This window comes from Jaculus jaculus, chromosome 1 (genome assembly GCF_020740685.1).
Source record: "Jaculus jaculus isolate mJacJac1 chromosome 1, mJacJac1.mat.Y.cur, whole genome shotgun sequence".
Classification (NCBI taxonomy): Eukaryota; Metazoa; Chordata; class Mammalia; order Rodentia; family Dipodidae; genus Jaculus; species Jaculus jaculus.
In genome coordinates, this window is record NC_059102.1 from 89,604,902 (window position 1) to 89,632,620 (window position 27,719).

The 27,719-nt window shown below is 40.3% G+C and overlaps 2 protein-coding genes across 2 annotated transcripts; both read right to left on the reverse strand.

The window, feature by feature from the left end:
* Window positions 1-387: 387 nt before the first annotated feature.
* LOC101611682 (interferon omega-1-like) lies at window positions 388-909 on the reverse strand. The gene has a single exon (XM_012948774.2). It carries the CDS (start codon window positions 907-909, stop codon window positions 388-390), a length of 522 nt encoding a protein of 173 aa, XP_012804228.2.
* A 21,708-nt stretch (window positions 910-22,617) lies between these two features.
* Window positions 22,618-26,662, reverse strand: Klhl9 (kelch like family member 9). Its single transcript, XM_004658407.2, has one exon. It carries the CDS (start codon window positions 26,335-26,337, stop codon window positions 24,484-24,486), a length of 1,854 nt encoding a protein of 617 aa, XP_004658464.1. The 5' UTR covers window positions 26,338-26,662; the 3' UTR covers window positions 22,618-24,483.
* Between the last annotated feature and the right edge of the window lie 1,057 nt (window positions 26,663-27,719).

A 27,719-nucleotide genomic window follows, 5' to 3' on the forward strand; every position in this document is an offset into this window, starting at 1 on the left:
GTATGAATCTCAATGAAATTTATTTAATAAATTATTTTAATAAATTTTAATATTTGATAAATATGTTATGAGATAACATATAAATCTTACAAAAAATACATACAAAAGGAATAAAATAAATAAAAACAAATAATTATCAGGTTAGTCAGTCATCTCAGAAGAACTGATGTCATATGATATAAAAAATTTTATAACATGTGCAGCTAATAATATTAAACTCGTTGATAAATTTCACTTAACAAAATACGACTCAAGTGGAAATAAGAGTCTCTCAGAATGACCACAGGTGGACGTACAATTTGCAGATGGAAGAGCATCAGAAAAGAGAGTTTCAAGATGACTCCAGGTCTCTCTGGACTTCCAGCCTTTTTCGACACACCTTCCTCATCAGGAGAAGGCTGTCATGATTTCTGATCTGATAATTTCCCAGGCACAGTCGCTGTACTTCTTCTCTTTCAGGTAGAGATGAATTCTCCTGAAGTATCTCCTCAAGGCCAGGCTTGGGTCCTCAGCAGACCTGTCCCCTCCCTTCGCCTGCACTAAACATGGCTGCAGGGCCTCCATGTGCTGAAGCAGCTCACTGTGGAGCTGGAGCAGGAGGGTCTCATCCCAGGCAGCAGAGGTGTGGTCTGTGGAGAAGAGCTGGAGGGTCTGCTGGAGCACCAGCTGGGAGGCAGACATGGCTTGGGCCTTCTGCAACTGGACCCCATCCACCATCTCCCAGGGGAGTTGGAAGTCCCTTCTGTCCTTCAGACACAGGAAAGGGGAGACCCTCCTCATTTGGTCCAGGAGGTCTAAGGTCCTTCTGGTAAGCATGACAGAGTTGTGGGGCAGGTCACAGCCCAGAGAGCTAACAGAGCCACAGATGCACACCACCATGGCGACCAGTAGAGGGAGGAGGAGAGCCATGGGGAAATGAGGGAGCTGCTGGCCTGGCTGAGCTGGGGGCTGGGTGAAGCTGGGACCTGAGATTCTCTGAAGACATTCTGTCTGAATGGTTTTTTAAAAAGAAACACGATTTCACTTTCTGAACATCTCTGTACAATTTTACTTCCTTTTTGTTTTCATTTATGTGTTTTCCATATATCTTCCTATTACTATAAAAGATGGATATTCCCAGTACATTTTACCTACTTCTAAACAAGTAGTAATTAACATTCCAGAGAGAAGCATCTGTGGCCTAAAGTCAGAAATGTGTCCATGTATGTCAATCCTCATTTGCACATACAAGCACAATTGTACTTTTTCACATACAAATACTGTTGCTTGCTCTATGAAGACATTTTCAGCCTCAATCTTCACATCCCTTTTTCCTTCCTTCTGTTACAGGACAGTGATGCTTCCTTGACCCTAGAAATTTCCTTGAGAATGTGCATGGTAAAGAAGCTCTTTACAAAGGAGAGCAGAGGGTGGCCTTCTGTTTTACCCCAAGGTGACTATGACTGGTGAAAGAGCTTCTTTGATACTTCTCTCCTTTGGACACAAATCTGTGCGGGGCCATGTTGGGCCTCCCTGGGACAAAGGTCCAGGATTATTGTGATAATTGTCTGCCCAGAAATTCTGTGCTGAGGTCTAGTATTTGTCAGGCTATATTAAAATTGCCCCTACCAAGAATTTCTCTTCCCAGATGTGTATGGAGGTGATTCTAGTTCTTGGTTGTGTTATTTCACACGTGACACATAAGGTGTGTGTCACGTCTGCTAACACCTCTGTTGAAGTGTAACAAGGGGCCCCAGCCCATACTCCTTCTGCCTCACTCTCTGACAATATAATCTGCTCACCACATCATGAGGACTTCAGAATTCTTACTGGGTAGGAAGATTAATATTTGTGCACCTAGAGTGGTCATATGAAAGGGACTCCCTTTCCTTTTACTTTATTTATTTGAGAGACAGAAAGAGAGAATGGGCCCTCCAGGGCCATTGACATTGCAAATGAACTCCAGATGCATGTTCCACTTTGTGCATCTGACTTTTTGTGGGTACTGGGGAATAAAACCTAGGCCACCAGTTTAGCAAGCAAGCACCTTTAACCACTGAGCATCTCTCCAGCTTATGGCATTTGTTTTAAATAGTAACCCATGCTCATAGGTATCAAAGGGTCAGGTGTCCTCAAGGGCTAATAGCAGAAGTATGTTTTGATGATATGAGTAGGAAATATTCAATTTGTCACTGTTTTAATATAATCCATAATTTTACTTAATACTGAATACCTCTATAGCTTGACAGTTCTGGTATGGACATACACTGATGACAATGCCTTCCATAAATGCTAGGGATTAAAAGTGTGTGACAACATGTCCAGCTCAACCATGCTTTCTTTGGGCTTTTGATTATATAGGAGCTAGTGACCTACACATTTTTTTTTTCCAGTCGGTGTGATTCTACTAGAGTTTTTCTCCCTTTGTCGCCACATGCAGCTGAGAAAGCCCAAATATTCTGTCTGGGAGAAATAGCCTTAATATCAACTATGTAAGCTCTTCCACGGTAACTTTTCTACATTTTTAAAACTTTGGTATTTTGTGGTAGTTTAAAATCATGGACACTTCTTTACTGTTTTTCATTACATTCTAGTTCATGATGAAGTAATAAATAACACTGAAAGAAAAGCAAAGGGTTAGATTTATTTTTCACGATTCTTTTTTTTTTTTTTAATTTTTATTTGAGAGCGACAGACACAGAGAGAAAGACAGATAGAGGGAGAGAGAGAGAATGGGCGCGCCAGGGCTTCCAGCCTCTGCAAACGAACTCCAGATGCGTGCGCCCCCTTGTGCATCTGGTTAACGTGGGACCTGGGGAACCGAGCCTCGAACCGGGGTCCTTAGGCTTCACAGGCAAGCGCTTAACCACTAAGCCATCTCTCCAGCCCACGATTCTTTTCATGACATCTGACTTCTTATTTTTCCTTTACACTATCCTAGAAAGTAAAAAGGTTGGAAGTTGTTTGTGGCCTTATAGAAAAAGTTGTGATGTCAACTGTCATGAAAGTGAAAGGAAATGAAGCTGCTGTGAAAATGGGAAACTGTGAGTCAGTGAAGGGCCACACAGCAATGTTGGTACCAGACAGTATAAAGGTAAGACTGGAGGCCAATGCTGAAGGGCACAAAGGCACACAAATGCCTGCATCTGACAGACATTCAAGATGAGCCACTTCCTGGCTACTGGGCTGTCTCAAATTGGCAAGACCAGCTACTTCACTTTTCTCTACAATGGAGATGTGAACAGCTCTGAGGAGAGACAAGAGGAATCAGACCACCTCACAAGAGAATGGCAATCAGATCCATCCCAGTCAGTACAACAAAACCCAGTCTTTCCAGATAGTGGAGATTCGCTCTGCCTGCCACTCTATCATTTCATAATCCATTGTGGCAAGGAAAATGCACATTTCAGAAGTTTAGATATGAACAAAAAATGAATGCAATAGTCCCAACTAATTTTGCTTCTAATCTGGATAATAATTACAATTGCAATGACATTAAAAACAACCCATTTTAATTATCACTACTTGTGGACTGTAACTGTTGCTATTTGATGATATCAACTCCACCTTCTAGATTGTATTCACTTCCACAACTGGTTGGAAGCAAAAGTAAACCTGTAGGGAGATTCATAACTCCTCAGCAAATTTCTGTGACTACTTGGCTGTTGAATCCACATCCCTAAACGTGATATCCATATCAGACCCCACAAGGCCCAGTGGATATCATAAAAGATGGAGCAGAAAGGACGTAAGCATCAAAAGAAGTGGAGTGTTGTGGAACACGGTCCTGTGGACAGAGCTTGGTCATGTGCTCATGTTCTTACAGCGTCTGCCATTAGTTGCACAATGTTGGGTCTGTCAACATTCTGTCATGGGTAAAGGAGGGGCTCCTGCGGCCCCAGCTCTCCCTGAGGATCTGTGTTTGCTCCTGGAAGCAACACTGATTAAACTCATTGTGTCACCAAAAAGAGGTCATGAAAGGGGAAAGGGGTTGAGAGGAGTCAGAGTGGCACAAGACCAGATAATAGATGGGAGATATGATCACAGTAATATGTAATTGTAGTGTATAAATGTATAAAATTGTCCTAATGAATTTCATTATTATACAATGTTAATATATGATAAAAAGAAAAATACAAATTTACAAGTTTAGATATAGATCCAAGTTTGACACCTTCATAAGTGTTGAGATAGCAGTCTGTCTATAAATTTCAGTATAAGATAAATAAGATTTCTTGTTTACTATAAGAAATAAAAATACACATATGATTTGTGAACCAAGATGAGTCCATGTTTGAAATAAGTGGAGGAAAGAAGGAGGTTGAAGGTTGAAGTAACAGTGGGTTCTATTGCCAATGAAAAAAGGTTGCTATTCATTATTTGTAGAGCACCAGGGGTTATGTTATAAGTAAATTCATGTGATTTACATTATTTTTGAAAAAAAATGGACCAAATACTTTTCAAAAGGTCATAAAGGAGTCGATTTTCTTGCCATTTGAAAATCATGATTAAATTCCAGTGATATTGCCAATTAAGTATACTAAAGAAGTTTTCAATCCATCAACATGCACAGTTCTGGATGCCTACTTATTTATTTATTTATTTATTTATTTATTTATTTATTTATTTATTTATTTGAGAGCGACAGACATAGAGAGAAAGACAGATAGAGGAAGAGAGAGAGAATGGGCGCGCCAGGGCTTCCAGCCTCTGCAAATGAACTCCAGACGCGTGCGCCCCCTTGTGCATCTGGCTAACGTGGGACCTGGGGAACCGAGCCTCGAACCGGGGTCCTTAGGCTTCACAGGCAAGCGTTTAACCGCTAAGCCATCTCTCCAGCCCATGACTACTTATTTTTGATTCTTGCGTTTTTCTGTTTGTTTCAGAATAAGTAAACCACAACTAGCAAAATTTCCATACTAAGAACATTTCAACCATGTGTATTTTGACTTGTCTTCTTAAGAGCTTGACTGATCCCATAGCAGACCCTCTTGTGATCGGCATGTTATTATCACTTTGTTTGAAACAGGGACTGTTGTCCACCACTGCATTTAACACGCTCACTGACCTGGGAGTTTCCAGGGGACTGCTGTGTCTCTTTGTCCATTCTTGCCATGTGCACATTGAAATTGCAAATGTTCCACCTGTAGGATCCATCTTTAGGCCAGTTCATGGAATGAACTGGAGTACTCATGTTTGCATGAAAAGCACATAATCCACTGAGACATCTCCTCAGCTCTTCTTATCCCTAAGAATAACAACTCCATTCCCGATCTCCCATCCTGCTACAATTTTGTATTGCATGCTGACAGAAACATGAATAAGGCTCCTCCTTTTTATAATTTTGCTGAATAGTTTTGTCTATGTAAATGCCCAAATCATTTATATGACCAAGATGGAAGACACTATGCATGTTCCAACAGTGCAGTGATGGCTTTACCATGGAGTTTGGTCTTAGTTCTAGCATCATCCAAAGTGACAACTGTGGTTGTTATTGTCTATGTTTCTTTATGGTTCACATCCAAATACATGGTGTGTCCATATTTTTATCTCTTTATTATTGGCTTCTCAAGTTTATATGCTGTCACTTAATTGCTTTTAGTGTGTGTGTGTGTGTGTGTGTGTGTGTGTGTGTGTTTATGTGGAACAATTGTATGAGAACAAACCAATTCCAGGGATCAGCTTCTGCTGAGGTGCAACATGTGAAACACGGTTGAAATCTCTGTGTGGAGAGCAAGTAAGGCCACCATATGGAAATGTGAGGTTGAACTGTGATCTGCAGTGCAGACCCAAAGCTGTTTTGTATATACCAATACTGTGCAATGGCTTCCATGGAAAGCTGCTCAGTCAGCCCAGATGGAGGGGTGAAATTGGAATCCAGAGATTTTCATCATTGGTTATGGATGTTGGACTTGAACTGCAGATATATGAGGATTTGCATTGGGCAAATCGTCCCGTTATGCCTTTTTACAATGGAAATGTTAACCTGTGTCATTATGTGTTGGAAGTATGTAACTTGTGCTTGCTTTATGCAGAGTTCCCAGTTGAGATCAGTCTTGAATCGCAGATGGCATTTTGGACTTTTGAGTGGCGTTAGAGTTGATAAAGGGAAAGAATGTGGTGGATTGAATGTGGATGTTTGCCCCATAACCTGGGGATTAAAAAAATTAAGTATTTTTATTTATTTATTTGAGGGAGAGAGAGAAAGAGAGGGAGAATGAATTGGCACAGGAGGGCTTCTGGCCACAGCAAACAAACTCCAAATGAATGTGCCAGCTGGTACATCCTGCTACATAGGTCCTGGGGAATTGAACTTGGGTCCTTTGGTTTTGCAGGGAAGCACCTGAACTGGTAAGTCATCTCTCCAGCCTTGCCCTGAGGTATTTTCAAAAAATATTTTAATTTATTTATTAGACAGAGAAAGAATGAGAAAGAACAAGAGAATGGGCATGCGAGGGTGTCCAGCCACTGCAAATGAACTCCAGATGTGTGTGCCCCCCTGTGCATCTGGCTAACATGGGTCCTGGGGAATTGAACCTGGGTCCTTTGGCTTTGCAGGCAAATGCCTTAACCACTAAGCCATTCCTCCAGCCCCTGAGGTATTTTTAATTAAGCTTACAACTTAAATCTTCAGCAGCCTGCCTTAGTGCCTTAAGTGATCTTAAGTTAAATCCTAGTGTGTGTTCTGAACACTTGGAGCTCTGGCTATTCATGCTTGCTGGATGTTAGTGCTTGCTGATTGTTCTGCATGTTTCTCCCTGCTACGAATCTATGTAAGTGAGCCAGTGTTTTGTGCCACTGATAATGTACTGGATTCTGTAAGCCTGCAATTAACCCTTTCCTACCATAAGTTGCTTCTGGTCAGATGTTTGCCCAACAACAGGAAAGTAACTACACAGAGGCTGAGGCAAGAGAATTGAAAGTGACAGGCCAACTTGGGAAATTTTCCAACACCCTTCCTTAAAAAATAAATGTAAATCCAGGCATAGTGGTGCGTACCTTTAAACCCAGCACTCAGGAGGTAGAGGTACAAGGATTGCCATGAGTTCAAGGCCACCTTGAGACTACATAGTGAATTCCAGGTCAGCCTGGGCTACAGTGAAACCCAACCTCAAAAAACCAAAAATAAAATAAAATGTAAGGGGCTGGAGAGATGGATCAGATGTTAAGGCACTTGGCTACAGAGCCTGACCTAGATTCGACTTCCCAGTAGCCAATTAAAATCAGATACACAAAGTAGCATATGCATCTTGAGTTCACTTGCAGTGACTGGAGACCCTGATGTATCTGTTCTCTCTCTCTCTCTGTATCTGTCTGTCTTTCTTGCAAATAAATAAAAATATTAAAATGTAATAAAATGAAATGTAAAAACAACTGGGCTAGCAGCTAGCAGCATGGTAGAACTTTTCCCTAGCATATATGAGATGCTATATTCAATTCCTAGAACAACACATACATTTTAAAAAATGAGTAACATAAAAATTTAGAGAATAGAGACTGGAGTAGAGACATAGGTCAGTGTTCGAATGTTTCCCTACATTGCTTGAGGCCCTGTGTTTGATCTCCATCATTGGAAATAAAATAAGGGTTTTTGATTTGTATTCTAGAAACTCCATCATCCCCAACTATAATTATCTCTCATAGGCTGCTACATAACAGGCCATTGACATTCACATTAATAGCTGATGGCTCTAATTCATTTATTTAGCTTTTATGTTCTTCATGGTGTGGACCCTAATCCTCAGGAATGCTTACTCAGAGCAGAATGCTTCCACTGGAAAGACACATGAGAACTGACTGAGCAAAGTGATCTTCTCAAGTAATAAGCTGAATAAATGAAAATTCACCAAAACCTTTGCTTCCATTAGCAAGTGTAATTTCCTGACATGAAAAGTGCTGGGAAGGCTTCTCAACTGCCTGCTATTGTAGACAAATGATCTCTTTTGTGATCTTTTTGCACAGCATTGTTTTCAATTTGTATTTTTTTTTTTTTTTTTTTTTTTTGAGGTAGGGTCTCACTCTGGCCCAGGCTAACCTGGAATTCACTATGTAGTTTCAGGATGGCCTTGAACTCACAGTGATCCTCCTACCTCTGCCTTCTGAGTGATCTCTACACTGTGAGATTTCCTTTGTCGTGGGGAGTAAACACAGGTTTGTAGCAGGTCTAGAATAACCTACACAGACTTGAATATGCCCTGTGTGTGGCTATGGTGTCAGGGCTGTCTGGCCGGGTCATGGCAGTTGGCCTCTGCTCAGTGGAACACCCAGCGCTCTCGGAATCCTCTTTAGTCTTTGCTTTTTCTAAACAAAATATTTGAACAATTGACTTAACACAGCCCACTGACGGTGCTCCATTGTTAAGAAGTTTTGCTCTCTTTCACATTCTCCAGCTGCTGCTGGTTTTTGCCTTCTTCTCCTTTCTAGAAGGGCGCTTTGGTTTCTGGGTTTCTGAGTGAAGGCATGTCCTCTTCCTATCGAGGCCCTCTGGGGGCCTCAGAATGTGGAGGCACCAGGGCAGGAGCAGAGGGGTCCTGCGTTGTAACTGCTCACTGGGGCTCCTACCTATGTGTGCAGCATCTGCTGCTTACCATATGTCTGCATCTCATTGGCCGTTAGTGGGTCTGGACCACTGCTCCTCAGGACTCAGCAGGCAGGAAATTTAGTATCATGGCCCCAATCATACGCTTGGTTCTGAAGTTCAAATTATTGCATGTTTGCCCTGAATGGTGACCTTTCTCCAAGGTCCCTGTGTCTACTGACTTGTTGCTGCCTCCCTCCTCATCACTCACACTAAGTGAACTGAAAGATTCTCAGCATTTTTTTTTTCTTACCTTGTGGCCTATGCACACAGAGCTGCTTCCTGTTCTGCTCTGGTCTCAGCTCAATGGTTTCCCTAGAAAGCAGAATGCTACCAGTAGAAAGAAGAAATTAAATCAATTGTTGATTGGTGAGGCATTTTCTAGAAAGCATTTCTCAATTTTCAGTTCATGTGATTTGTTGACACATTTAAAGGAAACAAGGCAGAATCTAGGGTATAGTTAAGGACAGCCCAAGGAGGATCTTACTGTTCATAGTAGCTATGTGAGCATTCAGACACCATTTTATTCATAAAAAAAACCTGAGGCTTGTAGAGATGAAACTGGTGACTCCACATCATACACAAGTCTAAGCAGACCAGGGCTTAAATATAGAGCCTGTATTCTGAATTTAGTTGATGGTATAAGTTTTGTGTTTTGGATTCCTGATTGTTAAATCTCCTCTTATAAAATAATACACAAGTTTCTATTGCTCTCTGCATTTCTATGGTTTATTTTGCATGTTCAGCTGGTGTCAAACACTGTTTTCACCTGGGTGATGACAGAAATTCACTGATTCTGTCTATGCTAATTTGTTCATTTTAGTATCCACATGATACTATAAAAATACTCATTAAGCTTTTATGTTTCAGATGTAATATAAAGATATTATTTTTTAAAAAAATATTTATTTATCTATTTGAAAGAGGGATAGAGAGAGAGAGAGAGAGAGAGAGAGAGAGAGAGAGGGAGAGAATGGGCATGCCAGGGTTTCCAGCCACTGCAAACAAACTCCAGACTCATGCACCAGTGGCTTACATGGGTAATGGGGAATTGAACTGAGGTCCTTTGGCTTTGCAGGCAAGAGCCTTAAGTGCTCTTCATCTCTCCAGTGCAAGACATTCTTTATGTTTACCTGAACCAGAAATAAAATGTGTTATAAAGCTGCAGAGTAAACCAATTTGCTGACAATGTAGTTCACTTATTATGCAATAATACAGAGATCAGCTTTGTTCGATACTTCCTTAAAATGATAGGTGTCAACTTTTCAGCTTCTCCAGAATTCATAACATAATTATACATTTTTCGGACATTTTCTTTGGAAACTCATTGTACTGGGGAGATGGCTCAGCCATTAAAAGGAGCTTTCTTGCAAAGCCTGCCACTCGGGGTTCAACTCTCCAACAACCCATGCAAAGCTGGAAGGGCATTTGTTTGCAGTGGCAAGAAACCCTGGCATGCTACACACACACACACACACACACACACACACACACACACACACACACACGTACAAATAAGTAAGTTTTTAAAACACCAACTCTAGGGCTTAGCAGTTAAGACACTCCCTGACAAAGCCAAAGGATCCAGGTTCAATTCCCCAGTACCCACGCAATGCCGGATCACAAGGGGGCACATGTGTCTGGAGTTCGTTTGCAGTGGCTACAGGCCCTGACACACCCATTTTCTCTTTCCCCCCTCTTTCTCTGTCTGCGTCTTTCCCAAATAAAAAAAATATATTAAAAAGAAACAACTCTAAAAACTATCAAAGATATTTTAATAAAGGAGTGGATAAATTTATATTTTCAACTAACAAAAACTGAATGCATTACTGATATTCAAAAAAATTTTTGTTAGCTTTTCTTTTCTTTTTTTTACTTTTAGCTGAACGTGGTGGTATATGCTTTTTTTTCTTTTCTTTTTTTTCTCAATTTTTATTAACATTTTCCATTATTATAAAAAACTATCCCATGGTAATAACCTCCCCCCCACACTTTCCCCTTTGAAATTCCATTCTCCATCCTATCCCTTCCCCATCTCCATCAGTCTCTCTTTTGTTTTGATGTCATCGTCTTTTCCTCCTCTTATGATGGTCTTGTGTAGGTAGTGTCAGGCACAGTGAGGTCATGGATATGCGGGCCATTTTGTGTCTGGAGGAGCATGTTGTAAGGAGTCCTACCTTTCCTTTGGCTCTTACTTTTTGCCACCTCTTCTGCATTAGACCCTGAGCCTTGGAAGGTGTGATCAAGATGTTACTCAGTACTCCAGTCACTTCTTTCCAGCACTATGATACCTTCTGAGTCATCCCAAGGTCACTGCCATCTGAAAAGAGATTCTCTAAAAAGCGAGAGTAGTGTTAATATAAGGGTATAAATATTAAGAGAAGTACTTACTGGGCAGTTTGGTAAGCATAGTATATACACTTATCCAGACATCAGCAGATGTTACACCCCTAGGGCTCATGACTGCTACCATTTTAAGTTTTCAGTATTAGGGATATGTTTCCCCCCATGGAGCAGGCTTCTAGTACAACTGGAGGGAGGTTGGTTTCCACCATGACAGATGTGCCACTATTTCACCCATTGGCTCATTTGGCCTGGCTGGCCAATTATAAGGCTTGCAGTGTCCACTGTTGAGTATCTTCACTGGTGGTATCTCTTTCTCCCATTGAACTACATGTAGAATGGCTTCTTCAAGCTTTCTGTCAGCTGGTCTACATGGAGGAGGTTATCAGCTCAGTTCCAGCAGGATTTTTCAGTGGCCTTGCAGCCCAACTATGTAGAATCTTCAGCAGTAGGGTCTTACTATCGATTCCTGGTGGGAACCAAGGCCTCGGCAATGGCCTATAATGTTTTGGGGCATCAGACCTCCCTGCGCAACAACTCACTGGAGGTATCCCATCCCTGGCACTGAAAATTTTCTAACAGTGATCTATGCTCCGGAGTGTTCCATTGTCTGAAGCCAGAGGATTCCATATGATTTATTTGTCAAAAGTGTTTTTAAACCTTATCACTAAAATTAAATACCCTATGGTTGAAAATGATTATACCAAATATACATTAGTTGCCAGTGTATCATTTATCTAGAAAACAAGACAGGGTAATTATTTTTTAAAAAAGCATAACCTAGACTGACATCTGGATTACATCCTATTTCCTTCGTTCACTCATTAGTTGCTCTTATTTCTAACTATTCCAATATTATTTCTGCTTACTGTTTCTAACAATCCAACTCTCATTAATATTACCAACATCTTTTCTCTAAAGTAATAAGAGTTTCAATGAATATCTTATGTGAGGAGCTCATTGATTCCCCTTATGAGCAATTTTATTTTCTACGTACATTTTTATCACTAGTCTCATTCTTTCTTTCTCCTTCCCTTTCCCTGGTTGCCTTCCCTTTCCCCAATCTACTGTCTCAATATGTAACTCTGGCTAGTCTGGAACTTAGTACGCATACCAGGCCAGCCTCTAACTTACACCTTCTGCCTATGCATGAGATTGGACCCATGAGACATCACTCCAGACTCACTAATGTAAGGCTCCCCTACCTCTGTTTGCTTTGTGGCTCTATTCTCCCCGCCCCCTTTTTTTTTTTGAAAGATTTGATAGTTCTCAGAATCAAGGTAAATCTTTTCTCTCCTTATGCTCTCTCCTCACATGACCACTTCCATGCTGGGCTTTCAGTTGAGCCTCCAGCAATGGTGATCCTCTAAATTATCCTCATTAGCAGTAGAAGTTTGCTTTCTACTTAGAGAAGAAATTTATATTTTCATTATCAGTCCTAATTCCTACAGTCTTTTCCCGAGAAAATTTCATTAGCCTTTCTTTCTTATGTCAATAGTTAATATTACTGATATTAAGTATTATTGTTGTTTTTAGGTTTCTTTACTTACAAAAATGGAAGATACGGTATAACATTAACTGTCCATACTTGTATGTTCATCCCTACAATGTGAGTCAAACATAAAATTCTGTTTAGAAAAAGCCTTCTTTATTTATTTTGAAATACTTTATATATCTATCCTAAGGAGACAGAGAGAGACAGAGAGAGAGAGAATGAATATGGGCATACCAGGGCCTCCAGTCACTGCAAACAAAATCCAGACACATGTGTCACATTGTACATCTGGTATACATAGGTAATGGAGACTCGGACCTGGGTCCTTAGCCTTCACAGGCAAGCACCCTAACTGCTAAGCCATCACTCCAGCCTACTACTACTTTTTTTATTAATTATTTTTGTACTCAGTGAATATAGTCAAGTTGGTATCATTGCTAGCCTCCTCCATGTCCTCCCCCCCGGCCCCTCCTTGTTGAGGTATGTGGGTCATGCATTGTGGAGTTAGCCCTAAGTTATGGGTAGGAGAAAATCTCTCTGCATATCATGACACAATGTGTAGCTCCGAGATTTTATCCACCCCCTCTTTTTAAAATTTCTCTGAGCCAGGTTGGGTTCATTTTTGGTCTGCGTCAGTGATGAGGTGTTGGGAGCCTCTGCATCTCTGGATATCTGATTTGGTAGGAGTTGATTGTTCTCTGTGTTGATCTCCTTCACCCTTGTGCTGGCACTTGGTTCACCAAGAAAACAGCACCCTTGCTTGGTTCACCAATTATTCTTAGTTTCAGCTGGGGCCTTTTTGAGATATGATGGGGTGGTTCTCTCCTTAGGATCTGCATCTATCTGAAAAAGAGAAGCAGATTCTCCAACGGAGAGTAAAGTTAGCACCAGATAAATGAAATAACTCTTTTTTTAAAAATAGTGAATTTAGTAGGTGTAGGTCCTCTTGTAACCCATGATTGGTGGTAGCTTGATAATGGAGAGCAGGCTCAATTTTGGATATGGTTCTGACTTGTTTCCCAGCTCCAGCTATGGGTCCTGTTCCACTGAGTGGATCAGTTAGCCAAATCAAGAGCAGTTGGTTTCCCACCATGGCTGTGCACCACTATTGCACTTGTGTGGGCATCACAACAGGTTATTTGCTGTTAAGTAGGTTAGACCATGAGTTGCTTGGACAGGATCTAGGGTATAGTTAAGGACAGCCCAGGGAGAATCTTACTGTTTACAGTAGCTATGTGAGCATTCAGACACCATTTTATTCAAACCAGACAACAGCAGGTGTTACTTCCCTAGGACTCATGATGTCCCCTGCCATAGGTGTTTGACTAGGTTTTCAGTATCAGGGATGCATTACCTTCCGTGGAGCTGTTCTCCAGTCAAATTAGAGAGCAGTTGGTTTCCTCCATAACTGTTATGCCACTGTTGCACTCATTGGCTCATTTGCCCTGGGTGGCCAATCTTAAGGCTTGCTGTGTCTACTGCTGTTTACCACCACTGATGGCGTCTCTCCCCCCCATACAGCTGCACGCAGCACAGCTTTTTCCAGCTTTCTGTCAGCTGGTCTATAGGGAGAAGGGTTCTCAGCTTAGCTCTAGCTTGATTTCTCAGTGACCTTGCAGCCTGAGCATGTGGAATCTTCAGCAATAGGCTCCTTACACCTAGTACTGGTGGGAAATTAGAAGCCTTGGCAATGATCTGTAATGTTTTTGGGGTATCAGGGACCTTCCTGGACAACAATTCACTGGAAAGTATCCTGTTACTGGCACTGAAATTTTTCTAGTAAAAGTCTATGGCTTCTGGGTACAGCATTATCCAAAGAAGTAGGTTTCCATATGCCTTATTCATAACATCTTAAATTTTTATTAATCTACCTCCCACCCTTCCTTTACTTGGTGCCTTCCCCTGATCTCACTTAGGCCATTTCACCCCCAGTAATTTGTTCATCTACTTACATATATACAATACCTCCCTTAAGTCTTCCCCTTTCCTCCCTCCCTTAAAGCCCCTTTCTATCTTACAGGCCTTTGCTACCAACTTTTACTACAACTCACATACAAACCTAAATATTTGTAGCTAGGATCCACATATGAGAGAGAACATATGGCTTTTGGTTTTCTGGGCCTGGGTTATCTTAGTATAATCTTTTCTAGATCCAGCCATTTCCCTGCAAATTTCATGACCTCACAGTGGATTTACCATCTCTATCCATAAGACCTGTACAATATTGAATCCATCAACATTTTGACATAGAATGAGACATCAAATTAGAGGAGGGAATACTTGAAAACAGGAATGGGATAAGTGGAATTGGGACGGAGGAGGAGAAAATGAGGGTAATGGGTGTGGATTATGATCAAATTATAGTATGTTCATATATTAAAATTCTCAATAAAGACACACAATTAAAATAAATAACAGAAAGTGTAAAACTTTATTTTTATTAAATTCAGGATTAAAATAATTAATTTCAGTAGAAATTTAAGTTGAAAAATTATTGGGCTGGGTGTAGTGGCGCACACCTTTAATCCCAGTACTCAGGAGGCAGAGGTAGGAGGATCACCATGAGTTCGAGGCCACCCTGAGACTCCATAGTGAATTCCAGGTCAGTCTGAGCTAGAGTGAGACCCTACCTCAAAAAAACAAAACAACAACAAAAATTTATTGGAATTTAATTTGCCTTCATAAAAGTAGTTTTTATTTTACCTTCATTGTAATTGTTTTCCATATAAATTGTGATTTGTTATGTATAAGTTTTTATTTACTTATAACTAGTGACCTCTACCACAATTTATGCATTTATAAACACTCTGGGCTAGAGCTGGGTGTGGTTACTCATGCCTTTAATCCTAGCACTTGGGTGGCAGAAGTAGGAGGATCACTGTGAGTGGAAGGCCAGTCTGAGACTACATAGTGAATTCCAGGTCAATCTGTGCTAGAGCAAGACCCTACCTCAAAAAACAAAAAAAAATTAATTAAAAAAAAAAACCTCTGGGCAAGACAGATGGCTCAGCAGCTAAAGGCACTTGTTTGCAAAGTCGAACTGCATGGGTTTGATTTTCCACTATCCATGTAAAACCAGATGCACTAAGTGGCACATGCATCTGAAGTTTGTTTTCAGTGGCAAGAAGCCCTTGAACACCCATTTTTTCTCCTCACCTCTCTGCTTGCAAATAAATAAATAAAATCCACTAAAAATGCTTAGCCTAACTCAAGATAAAAATATTTTTAGAAAAAACTAGAGAACTTCATTTGCCAATTTATATGTTTAAAAAAGTAAACGATACTTGTGAAACGCAGGACTTAAGCATCTTTAAAAAATACTGAAAAACTATTCAAATGTTATTTCTTATTTATTTATTTTGGTTTTTTTGAGGGAAGATTTTACTGTCACTCAGGATGATGTGGAATTCAGTATGGAGTCTCAGGGTGGCCTCGAACTCAAGGCAATCCTCCTACCTCTGCCTCCTGAGTGCTGGGATTAAAGATATGTGCCACCATGTCCAGCTTTAAAATTTATTTTAATGTAAACTGTTTGTTTCATATGAAAAAAAGTTAATTTTGCCAGGCATGGTGGCACATGCCTTTAATCCCAGCACTTGGGAGGTAGAGGTAAAGGTAGGAGGATCAACGTGAGTTTGAGGCCACCCTGAGACTCCATAGTGAATTCCAGGTCAGCCTGGGCTAGAGTGAGACCCTACCTTGAAAAACCAAAAAAAAAAAAAAAAAAAAATTAACTTCACTTGCTGCTAGATATTAATCCTGATAAAGTCAATTTTTTTCAGAACTTGACATAATTCATGTGCTAAATTACTACTGTAGTAGAATTAATAATAAAGTACCAACAAGCTGTGGTGGTTTGAATGTAAATGTATGCTCTCCATAGATTTGATTAAGCTCCCTATTTTGTCTTCAGCAGACAAAGCCCTGCTGGCAGAGGTGTGTCATTGGAGACAGATCTTGAGTCTAGCCCTAACTGGGTGTGCAGAGAGCTAACTTGAGCTCTGGCTGTTCGTGCTTGCTGGCGTTGATTTCGCCTCTCTCTGCTAGGGACTATGGAAGTGAGCCAGTGTCTTCCTCCATGATGATGCTCCCCCTGAAATCTGTAAGCCAAAATAAACCATTTACTCCTAGAAGTTGTTTCTGGTTGGGTATTTGTCCCAGCAATGAAAAGGTAACTGCAGCACGGGAATAAGAAATAAGGTTTAGTTAAGAGTGGAGCACTGGAAAGCCACACACCATTGTAATATCGCAGATTTCTTTTTATACTCCCACAAGCTTATCTTCCCCCACACGGGAACAATATCATACCCAATGAGAATAAACAATGGAGAATCTTTGCTTTTTTTTTCTAAAAAAAATGAATTAGATTTTATATTTCCCAATTAATTCTTACTAAATTAAAGAGAAATACTTTGGCCATGTCAATAATGGGCCAGCGTTAATGAGGCAAATGAGCCACACAACCATCCTGCATTACAATACAATTTAGTATATATGTTTCTTTCTTATTTCCTTTTTCATAGGAAAAAAAAAGTGGACAAAAAGAACACAAAAGTATGCCTAATTGTGATGAAAAATGCTCAAAAGGAAGCAATACCCTAATGGTAAATTAGTGACAAGATACAGTTGGCTACATTCAGACCTGCAAATGGAGAGGGAGAGGTGGAGCAGAGCAGAAGCAAGAAGGTAGGTGGGGATCATCAAGCTAAGAAGCAGAGGAGGGTTTTTACCTTTGGTAAATATAGCCTTCATGGAGATTGAGGAAGAATACACTGACCAACTCAAAAGAGTTTATACACAATGAAGCCAAATTTGTGAGAACACACTATACTCTGAATAGCTGACAAGCTCCCTCACAGTGAGTAAGTAAACTTAAGCCAATATTCTCTCACTTCTGACAAGCAAAAAAGGAAATGATTCTAAAGGACACTCCCTCAACTTAATTGACTTAAATGGTGAAGTTGTTAATTAGCAGATGAGACTGCTATATTGTTTATCATCTGCAGAAAAAAACTTCTCATCACTTTACAGAATCTGTCTTTAAAAAAATTATTTTTGTTTCATCTCAGGGATAAAGCAGAGTTCACCATATGTAAAACAACAAATACATCACATAATAAAATGAAAGCTAAGAATCATCATCTTCCCAACAGAAGCAGAAAAAGCATGTGATAAAATTCAATATCTTTTTCTGTTAAAAACTAAAAAAGATTGATATAGAGGGAACACACTTCAACATAATGAAGACATACATGAACCCATAGCCAACGTTAGACTGAATCAGGATGAACAGAAATCATTTCCTCTTAAATCAGGAACAACACAATGGTGCCCACTCTTACTGCTTAATAAAGATTAGAAATCTTAGAGCCCTTTGGCAGAGGAAAGTAAGAAATAGTATACAAACAGGAATGAGGAAGTTAAATTACCCCTATTTGCAGTGATACGGTTTTACACTCAGTAAAGCCACTTCCTCTCATTAGCAATAAATACCAAGTGTCATTGAGCACAGCACGCTAGTGTTTAATTATAACTATGCCTTTCATGCCTGTCATCCTTTCTCCTGGAGGGCATACCAGTCAGATGTCTCACTGATTCATGAGTGTTTAATGCCAACCATGTTGTCACATGCACTCAACCTTGTTTTTCATGATAGAATGATAGACAACTCTATGACTTATCCCTGGATGCTCATATCTATGGCATGGTTCTTTATAGATTATGTCAGAAAACATGATCAATGGATCTTGTTTAAAGTGATGGATTAGATGTAGTGCATATACTTGAGAGAAATGCAAAGGTGCAAGCTAAGAAGTATAGAGATGCCATCCAGGATCCAATTTCTTAAGTACTATGTACCAAGTGACACATGCATCTGGAGTTTGTTTGTAGTGGCAAGAGGCCCTGGGCATGCCCCTTCCTTATTTTTTCTCTCTCTGCTTACTAATAAATAAATAAATTAATTAAAAGCAATAAAAGTAAAAATCCCATGGTGGGACAGACGGCTTAGCAGTTAAGGTGCTTGCCTAAGGACCCAGGTTTGTTTCCCTAGTACCTGTAGATAAGCCAGACACAAAAGATGGCGCATATGTCTGGAGTTTGTTTGCAGTTGGATATTGGCCCTTGTGTGTCTGTTCTCTGTGTAATAAGTAAAATAAATAAATTATTTGTAACAAATATAATAAATAAATTAAAAAAAAGAAATCCCAGGAAGTTGGAAAGGAGATTTAGGCTTAGACTCAATTTTGGACAATTAAGTCTCGTTTACTATTATATTACTTTAAGCCTATCAATATTCACTCAATCTAAAACATTTTATGCTTCAGTTATTGAACATATATATATATGTTTTGTTTTTGGCTTCTTCAAGGCAGCAATCTCACTCTAGCCCAGGCTGTCCTCGAACTCATAGTGATCCTCCTACCTGTACACCACCACTCTGGGCCTTTGTTTATTTATTTTTAAATTTTTATTTATTTACTTGCAGGCAGAGAGAGTAGAGAGGAGAGAGACAGACAGAGAATGGGCACACTAGGGCCTGTAGCCACTGCAAACAAACTCCAGACACATGCGCCCCTTGTGCATCTGTATTATGTGGGTCCTGGATAATCGAACCTAGGTCCTTTGGCTGCATAGGCAAACACTTTAATCACTAAGGTATTTCTCCAGCCCCTTTGTTTATTTTTTAAAATTACTTTTGTGTGTGAGGAAGGAAAGGAAGAGTGGTTGCACCAGTACCTCTTGTCATTTTGCTGTAATGAACTCTGATGCATGTGCCACTTGGTGCATCTGGCTCTATTTTGGTACTGGGGAAGTGAGCCCAGGACAACAGGCTTTGCAAACAAGCACCTTTAACCTCTAAGCCATCTCCCAGCCCTCTTTTTTTTTTTTTTTTTTTTTTAAGGAACTAGACTTTTGAGTAGAAACTGAGGCTCTGTACACAATAATTTAAATTTATAATTCCCATGTTGTCAAAATATATTCTTTATTTTTATTTTTTGAGACAGGATCTCCTGTAGTCCAGGCTGGGTTGGAATTCACTAGATAAGGATGCTTTTGAACTTCTTATCTTTCTGGCTCTACTTCCCAAGTGCTGGGATTACGGGCGTGAGCCTCCATGCTCACCATATACTGTGCTGTGGGATTATGGGCGTGGGCCTCCATGCTCACCATATGCTGTGCCGTGGCTCAAACTCAGGGATTTGTGTATGCTAGGTAGACATTCTACTCACTAACAACCCTAACCCCAAATTCTTATTTTTGACTTTTTATTGACAACTTCTAAACATATGCACAATGTATCCTGATCAGCAATCTCTTCCACCATCCTCCTTTGTGGACCCTCATCTATCACTCTTCCATTGAAGTGCTTCTTTTTTTCCCAATTCATACCTCCTCTATTTTGACACCATTATTTTTTCTTGACCTCTTATTATGCACTTCTTGTATAAAGTAGTGACCAACACTGTGTGGTCAGGAATGCAATGGCCACTTTGTATCTGGAAGACAACATTCCTAAATACTCCTCTCCATCCTTTGGCTCTTACACGTATTTTTCTACCTCTTCAGCAATGCTTCCTGAGCCTTGAAGGGTTTGGGAGAGAAGTCTCACTTAGTGGTCAACATTCCTGTCACTTCTTACTACTCGGGTGAGTTTTGAATTACACCAGTAGTCACTGCCATCTGAAACGAGAAGCTTCTCTACCCAAATGTGAGTAGCATTAATATACAGGCAAACCATAAGTATTTAGAGAGCAATTTGATGTGGATAATATATACATTTAGCCAAACAAAAGAAGTAGATTTCCACCCTCCTTAGGGCTTGTAAGTTCCCAGCCCTAGGCTTTTGATTAGGTTTTCAGTACCAGGCATGAGTTCCCTTCCATGGAGCTGGCCTCAAATTCAGTCACTGAGGGGAACTGGGTGCTCAGGCATACTCTTGCACACTCTTTAGCACAGGGGAACCATGGACTGGGGTAATGGGGATGAAAGGGTTTGGGGGAAGGGGAAGGAGGGGGTCTTGGCCAGATATACACAAAACTAAATCCAAAATGAACTGGTACCACAGAAACCATTCTCCTTGAAGGTAGACTAAAAGTTTTAACCTTCAACAGGAGTATAGGGGGAGTGTCTGAAAAGGAGGGCCCTGGAGAGGATGGGATGAAGCCTATCCTTAAAAAATTTAGGCTCTGACCTTACCTCCCAGTACCAGAAATTAGTGCTATCCACATTGAGCTGTTGATCAGAGACCTACAAGTTTCCCCAAACAAGACTTGATTACCTACCTGAGGTAAAAGGTAAGACCCTATTGCTTAAGATACCATATGCTGCCAGCACAGAACAGAGACCAAGCTGGAATCTGGAAGAGAGCCAGTCCCCAGACAGTTAGCCTGTCTATCGCTAGAAAGCACTACATGAGCTACTGGGGGAAAAGTGGTCAACAAGGGTGTGAGCAAGCAGGATCTAAGCTACTCAGAAACAACCAGCCTGACAAGTACACACCAGTGTAATTAATAGTGGTACACAGCCTCGATGGATAATCAATGGCTTTCTAATTGGTTAAGAGATCCACACAGTGAAAAGGAACACATACCTGGAACTTGGAATGAGGTCAGAATCCTATGGAGACAAAGATGTTTTTCAATGTCAAGCTCCATGTTTGACTAAAAGAGGGGCTACATCCATCAAAATATCCCTAAATTAATAATGCTTATACAATTTAACCTATGCTGACTTCACTCTCCGTTGGAGAAGTTTTCTTTTTCAGAAGGCAGCAAGACCAGAGGAGACAAAACACCCTCACATTTCATCCAAGGCCCAGGTGAAACCGCAGAGGAATTGTAAGTGCTGCCTTCCATGGTGAGCCTGACAATCATATTATCTTCTAATATTTACAGATGATAAAACTAAGCAGCAATCATAATGACTATAGTTTATCTTTGAAAGTTAGATATTAAAAGTTTTTTAAATCACTTGGCTCTTAGTGAAGGGCCTAGCATAGTTGAAAACTATTTGATAAATTTCTTTATACATATGACACACTCAATATTAAGAGATTATCTTTGGCATGTGGAACTAAAAGTAATTTATATTTTGTTTACTATTTTCCTGTACTAACATAATTTTATATCAGAAAACCTTATAAATATTACTTGTGCAAAATCTTAACAGAAAAATAAAAACTTAACAATGCTTTATTTTACTGTCATGTGGTTTATAATGTAACTTATTCTCCTACTTCTGTTTTTAAAATTATTTGTTCATTTATTTGAAAGAGAAGAGGGGGTGAGAGAAAGGAGAAAATGAGAACACCTAACCTTCTGCTACTGTAAATGAACTCCTGATGCATGTGCTGTTTACATGATTACTGGGGAACTGAACCCAATCCTTTGCAAGCAAAAGCCTCTAACCACTAAGCAAGCAATCTCTCCAGCCCCATTTGTTTTAAAAATTTGTCCAGTCTTAGTTTTCCTTAAAAAAATTACACTCATAGGTTGATATTGTATATATGTAAGTACAATGATTGTAATGGGGAGGTAATATGATGGAGAATGGAATTTCAAAGGGGAAAGAGTGGGGGGGTTAACATGGGATTTTTTTTCTAATCATGGAAAATGCTAATAAAAATTTAAAAAATTACACTTATGAAAATATATTATTTTCTAGTTGATCATTTCAAAGTCATTTACAATTTCCATTTTAAAAGAAGAGCTCTAGATTTCATTAGCAATATTACTGTAGCATTATTTGTATAATTCCCAAGAAAGCTACCAACTGCAGAAAAGAGGAAAGTAGAAGTGAGGTATGTAAGGCCATACAGTGGTATAGACCAAGCAGTCAGCTTACCTGGTCAAGTAGCTCTTAGCTTAATTATAAACCACCAAGGTCAAATGTAATAAAAGGCAAAAACTTATTTTTTTATATAAGAGAAAAACTTGTGTAGCAGACAAGCAGGGAAATACCAGCTTGGCATATCAGAATTAGCACTGAAAAAGTTATCTATCACTACTGCACTGAAGCTGCACTGAAGTAATGTATTACTGCTACACTGAAGCTACATATTACTACACTGAAGTAATCTATCACTGCTGCACTGAAAGTAAACTATAGCAGTTATTCCCCAGAGGTCAAAATGCAAGTGGGATAAATTTGGCCACAAAATTAACTAAATGGCCCTTATTTATAAAACTATAAGACACTGAGAAAAAAAATAATGCAAGCATTTATCAGTTAAATCATATTTATTATGTCAAGAGCTCCTATAACTTGATATGAAAAACAAAACAATTCCAATAGGTATCACAAGGACAAAGGACATGAACATTAGAATACAGAGGAAACACAGGTACTCAAAAATACACATTCAATCTTACTAATAAAGAAATGGTCAGGATGCCATTTCTTGCTTATTCCATACACAAAATTTCTACTTATCTTCTAAGAGTACTCAATATGCCATTTTAAGTAATAAAAAACTAAATCATTAAAAAAATAGAAAGTATAAAAATTTCTGTCAAAGCAGAAATCATAAAGAACATGAAAAATGAATCTACACCTGTGTTGGCAGTAAGTACAGTTCAGAGCCCTGGAAGCCAATTCCTTTTGCATTGGTTCTTGGGTTATGTTAAGAAGTAATCAATAAAGATAAAGTTGTTGCTGAACTACACTCTGACAATTTCCCAGACAGACATAGGGCTAGACACACGCACGCACGCACGCACACACACACTTTTCTTCAGGTAGACAATTATTCCTGGAAAATACCTATTCTAAATCACTCATTATACAGGACTCCTGTATTCCATTTGTTGGTAAAATCCTACCAAAATTTCTCCCATACAATTCTCAATCAATAGGTATCTCCTTAATATTGAAGCCGAAGATGACTTTAGTACTGCCAGAAAGTGTTACAGGGAATCTGAAGTTGGTCCTGTACTTGAGTCAATGCTGAAACAGTATTCTATTCTGATTTGATGCAGAAGACAGTACCTCTTGCTTGCTCAGATCATGTCCTTTGAGGCAGATCACCCAGCTCCCGATGTATATAAAGTACAGCACCCCCAGTACAATCAGCCCAAATCACAAAGTAATCATGTTAGAATGATTAAGCTGGGAGGCTGAACTTAACACTATACATTTGTTCAGAACACTGCTCTGCTTCTGTCTTCCAAATTTTACAAGAAAAAGTCAGAAACAACAATGTAACAAAAAAAGCAAATCTCTAAAACTTGAATTTTTCTAAACGATCTTTATAAAACTACAGAAAACATTCATGCAGAAAAACTAAGCTTCATCTGAAGAAACAATTCAGTCAAGTCAAATATCAAATTTTGTTGTCAATTTGTTAGCTATCTAAATCATTTATAAGACTACTGGACATTTATTCTCTGGTATTGAATTCTTATTTACATAGAAATAGCTCCTTTGTGGGAGGAAAAATGTAAATTTAAGAACAATTTCACTACAGTTAAAGTACTAATCAATTTTAAGTTTATGTGTGTGTCTAAACATTTGCTGTGTGCATGTATGTTTGTCTTGTGTATACAGTTTTTCTTCCTTTTTCACTCCAGAGATAACAAATCCTGAGGACTATTTTTTCTAGATGATACTTTCAGTATTTCTTTTGTCTACCCAAGAAACTTCATATATTCTGAATGCAATCATACAACCTAGTTTAACAGATTGTCAAAAACTCTATGCAAAGAGGGAGGTAGGTGATAATACTTGGCAACCTTTTATCATGTTAAATTAGAGCAGGTGGCCTCCCTTTGATGTCTTTTGGTCAGATTAAACCTTTGACTTTGAAGACATAATTATACACTTGCTATCGTCACCTACAATTTAACATATATGTATATGTAACACCACAAAAAGACATCTAATTTTCTACATCTTTTTCATTTGTTAAAACTGAGTACATTGAATACATTTTCAGATTGCACTTGTTAACCATTTGATAAACATACTAAGACAAGCAAGACAAATAATCTAAGTTACCTTTTGTCTAATAACTGTGGCAATCACCAAAGAGACAATTATAAAGGAGTATGAGCTCATCCATGACACACTGTAAAGTCACCTATCGGACCTAAGAATGATCTGAAGGTGCCGAAAGAGGTGATTCTCTAGAAGGTGACCCAGGGTTTTCCTCAGGTGGAAAAACTGTGAGAGTGCAAGCTCGAATGCCACCAAGTGACTCGGGAAGATCAAAAACTTTATGCCACTCATCTTTTTCTGGGTCATATTTCTGGACAATTTCTACCATGCAACGGTTATTCCAAGAATACCCACCAACAACATAGATTTTGTTTTCAAAGACAGCTACTCCAACATCACTTTGACCCCTTAACATAGCGGCAATTGGTGTCCACTGGTCAAGGGTTGGCGAATAGTATTCACAGCTCAGAACATCATCATAATCACTTGTTCCTCTGAAGTGGTTGCCGCCAATGACATACAGCTTGTCTCCCACTGTGCACATGCAATGCAGACCTCTGACTGTAGTCATGGGAGCCTTCTGGGTCCATTTGTCTGTATCAGGGTCAAAACACATGAGTTCATTTTGGAAAGTGTCATGGGTAATCCCTCCAGAAATATACATTAAGCCCCCATATACTGTTCCAGCATGACCATAGTGGGGCTCACTCATTTTTGCAACATAGCTCCATTCATTCATTCTTGGGTTGTAACATTCTACTGTGGCAAGCTCACCAGCTGCACTGCGCCCACCAACTGCATACAAATGTCCTTTGAGGGCACTCAAGTGGAAGAATGTACGCTTTTCATTTAATGATGCAACTTGCATCCATTTATTATACCGAGGGTCAAATCTGAAAACTGTATCAACAGCAGTTTTTCCTTTTGTGTCATAATTGCTCTGGCCACCAACTACATAAAGAAAATTTCCAATAACGGCAATGCCATGTTGGTATCGAGGAGCATCCATGGGGGCTAAAGATTTCCACTCTTGTGCCCTCTCATCATACATACGTAATTCTTTACTGACAACCAGCTGCTGCCTCAAAACGCCTCCTAATGTAACCAAGTGAGTAGAGTCAGATCGAATGGCAGTTCTGTCTGACTGCATCACTGGCTGCATATATGGCATCATTTGGTAATTGCTAGCTTCCAAAAGTAAATTCACACAGGTATTGTCTGTTCTCATGAAATCTACTGTCTGCACATAATTTATGAGGTCCTGTGGTGACATCAATGGAAATCGAATATTCTTCATTAATTTTGCAGCATAATCCATCCGAGGGTCTTCCAACCTAAGCCAGCGACAGGCTGCCTTGAAGAGTTCAAGTTCAGTACAGTGCTTGAGACTGTTACTGGAAAGCACAAAGGCGAGCCGTTCAAAGGGGAGTTTTAGAAATTCCCCAGTACTCAACAGAGCAGGAAAGTTCTTCAGAATGAAATTATTGACATATTTATCCACTTCTATAAGATTGTAGGTGTTAGCAATTCTCCCAACCTCAACACAATTATCCAAAGAGACTCCTGATATAAGAAATACTTTGCAGAAGTCCAAAACAGGTAAAATTTGTAGAAAACTGGCAGCTTCAAGTGTGTCCTGAAGGTTGTCCATATTAAGAGAAAGTTTTGCAGTATAAATAAAATCAATGATTTTCTTCAGGCCAATCTTGTTCACTCCATGAAGCTTAATGCACATTAAATCTTGTTCTTTCATGCCACCTGTGAACATGGCCTTGAAATAATCACTAGCAGACGCCATCATAGCTCTGTGAACAGGGAAGATTTCATCTCCATCCCCTGGCACCAGGGTTACGTCACAAAGCAATCCTTCTATTCTAAGCTGATCAAAGCCCAGCAATACCACAGAACTGTGAGTATTGCTGGTAAAAAACCGCGTCGTTCCCGCCTTGCAAGGCTGCAAGTGGGCAGAGACGCCCATGTCGCCGTTACCTAGGGACACTTTCATGTGCAAACCTTGCTGAGGACGTGACAACCTGAAAGTCCCGCAGGGAACAAGGCAGTCGCAAGAGCAGCAGAGTCGCCCTCCCTACCGACGGCGAGCAGTTTCCGCGGCCCCCTCGGGACACGGCCAGTGGTCCGCACCAAACTGTCCCGCAGCAGGCCCACCAAGGCCGCGGAGCTCAAGGCCGACGGCGGGGCGGCTGAGTCATCAGCGGCCGGCAGTTATGTGACCCGCTTCACCTGGTGCGGCCCGCAGTTCCGCTCCGCTCCGGCCGACTACGAGGACGAGGACGACGAGGAGGAGGAGGAGGGGCCGCCACGTCCAGCCCGCCCGCCCGCCCGCGAGGCCCGGCACCTCGGCGAGCGTCCGCAGCGTCCTCCGCCGACCCTCGAGCGCTGCCGCGGCCACCGGTCTAGCTTCCAACAACGCCTGGAACACGGGCTTCGGGCTGGCTCGACGCGGGTCCGTCACACCGGCCTAGTCCCGGACACCGAGCCGATCCTACCGCAGAGGCCTCGTCCCAGGATCCCCCGGGCTAGGAGCGGCCGCACGCCTGAACTGCGCCTGCGCGGGGGCGGGGCGGGGCGGGGCGGGGCGGGGCGGGGCGGGGAGCCTGGGCGGGGAGGGCTCGCGTGTCTCTGTCTTGCAGCCTGTTTGATAGGACGTTTTCTGCCTTCCGGCCCTGCCCTCCCGACAGTGTATGCTTTTTAAGATTTAAGCTTAATGATTTCCGACGGGATAGCAATGAAATACAGCTTTTGTTTAAATTGAGGAGACACCTGGCAGGACGCATTTGGAGTATGCCCAATTTCATTTTTTTTCCTCCACAAAGGCCTGTAATTTGGATCTTGCGTGATTTAATAAGGACTTCTGTTATGATTTTTGTTTAGATATGTGGTAAATTTAATTGAAAACCATTTAAATTGAAAATACTTAGCATTTAATTTGCTGCTAAAATATGGCAAGTACATTCTGAAGTACATTGGGGCTTGAAAGGTAATGCCCCCATAAGTAATAGATTTCATGCTTTTATTTTCCACTCACTTTTTAAAAATAGTTACCCAGTTTTCCAATATGTACTGTAGTTTCCTTTGCCCATTATTCTTTCCCAGCTATAAACCCTCTTGTCCTCCATTGCCTTAGACAATCTGTAATAAACTCAGAGAAACTGGGCACAAAACTTTACCCTATTTTCAATAATAGTATATTTGATGGACTATGCAAATAAGTATGTCCAAAATATTGTCACCAGGAATGTTTGTATTTACATTTTTCTTCCAGTGGTTTTTTTTCCCCCGTATGGATATTTTACTGACTTGCATTTCTTTACTAGCCAATTTAAAATTTATTATGAGAATAAAGTGTATACATTGAATAGTTTCTCC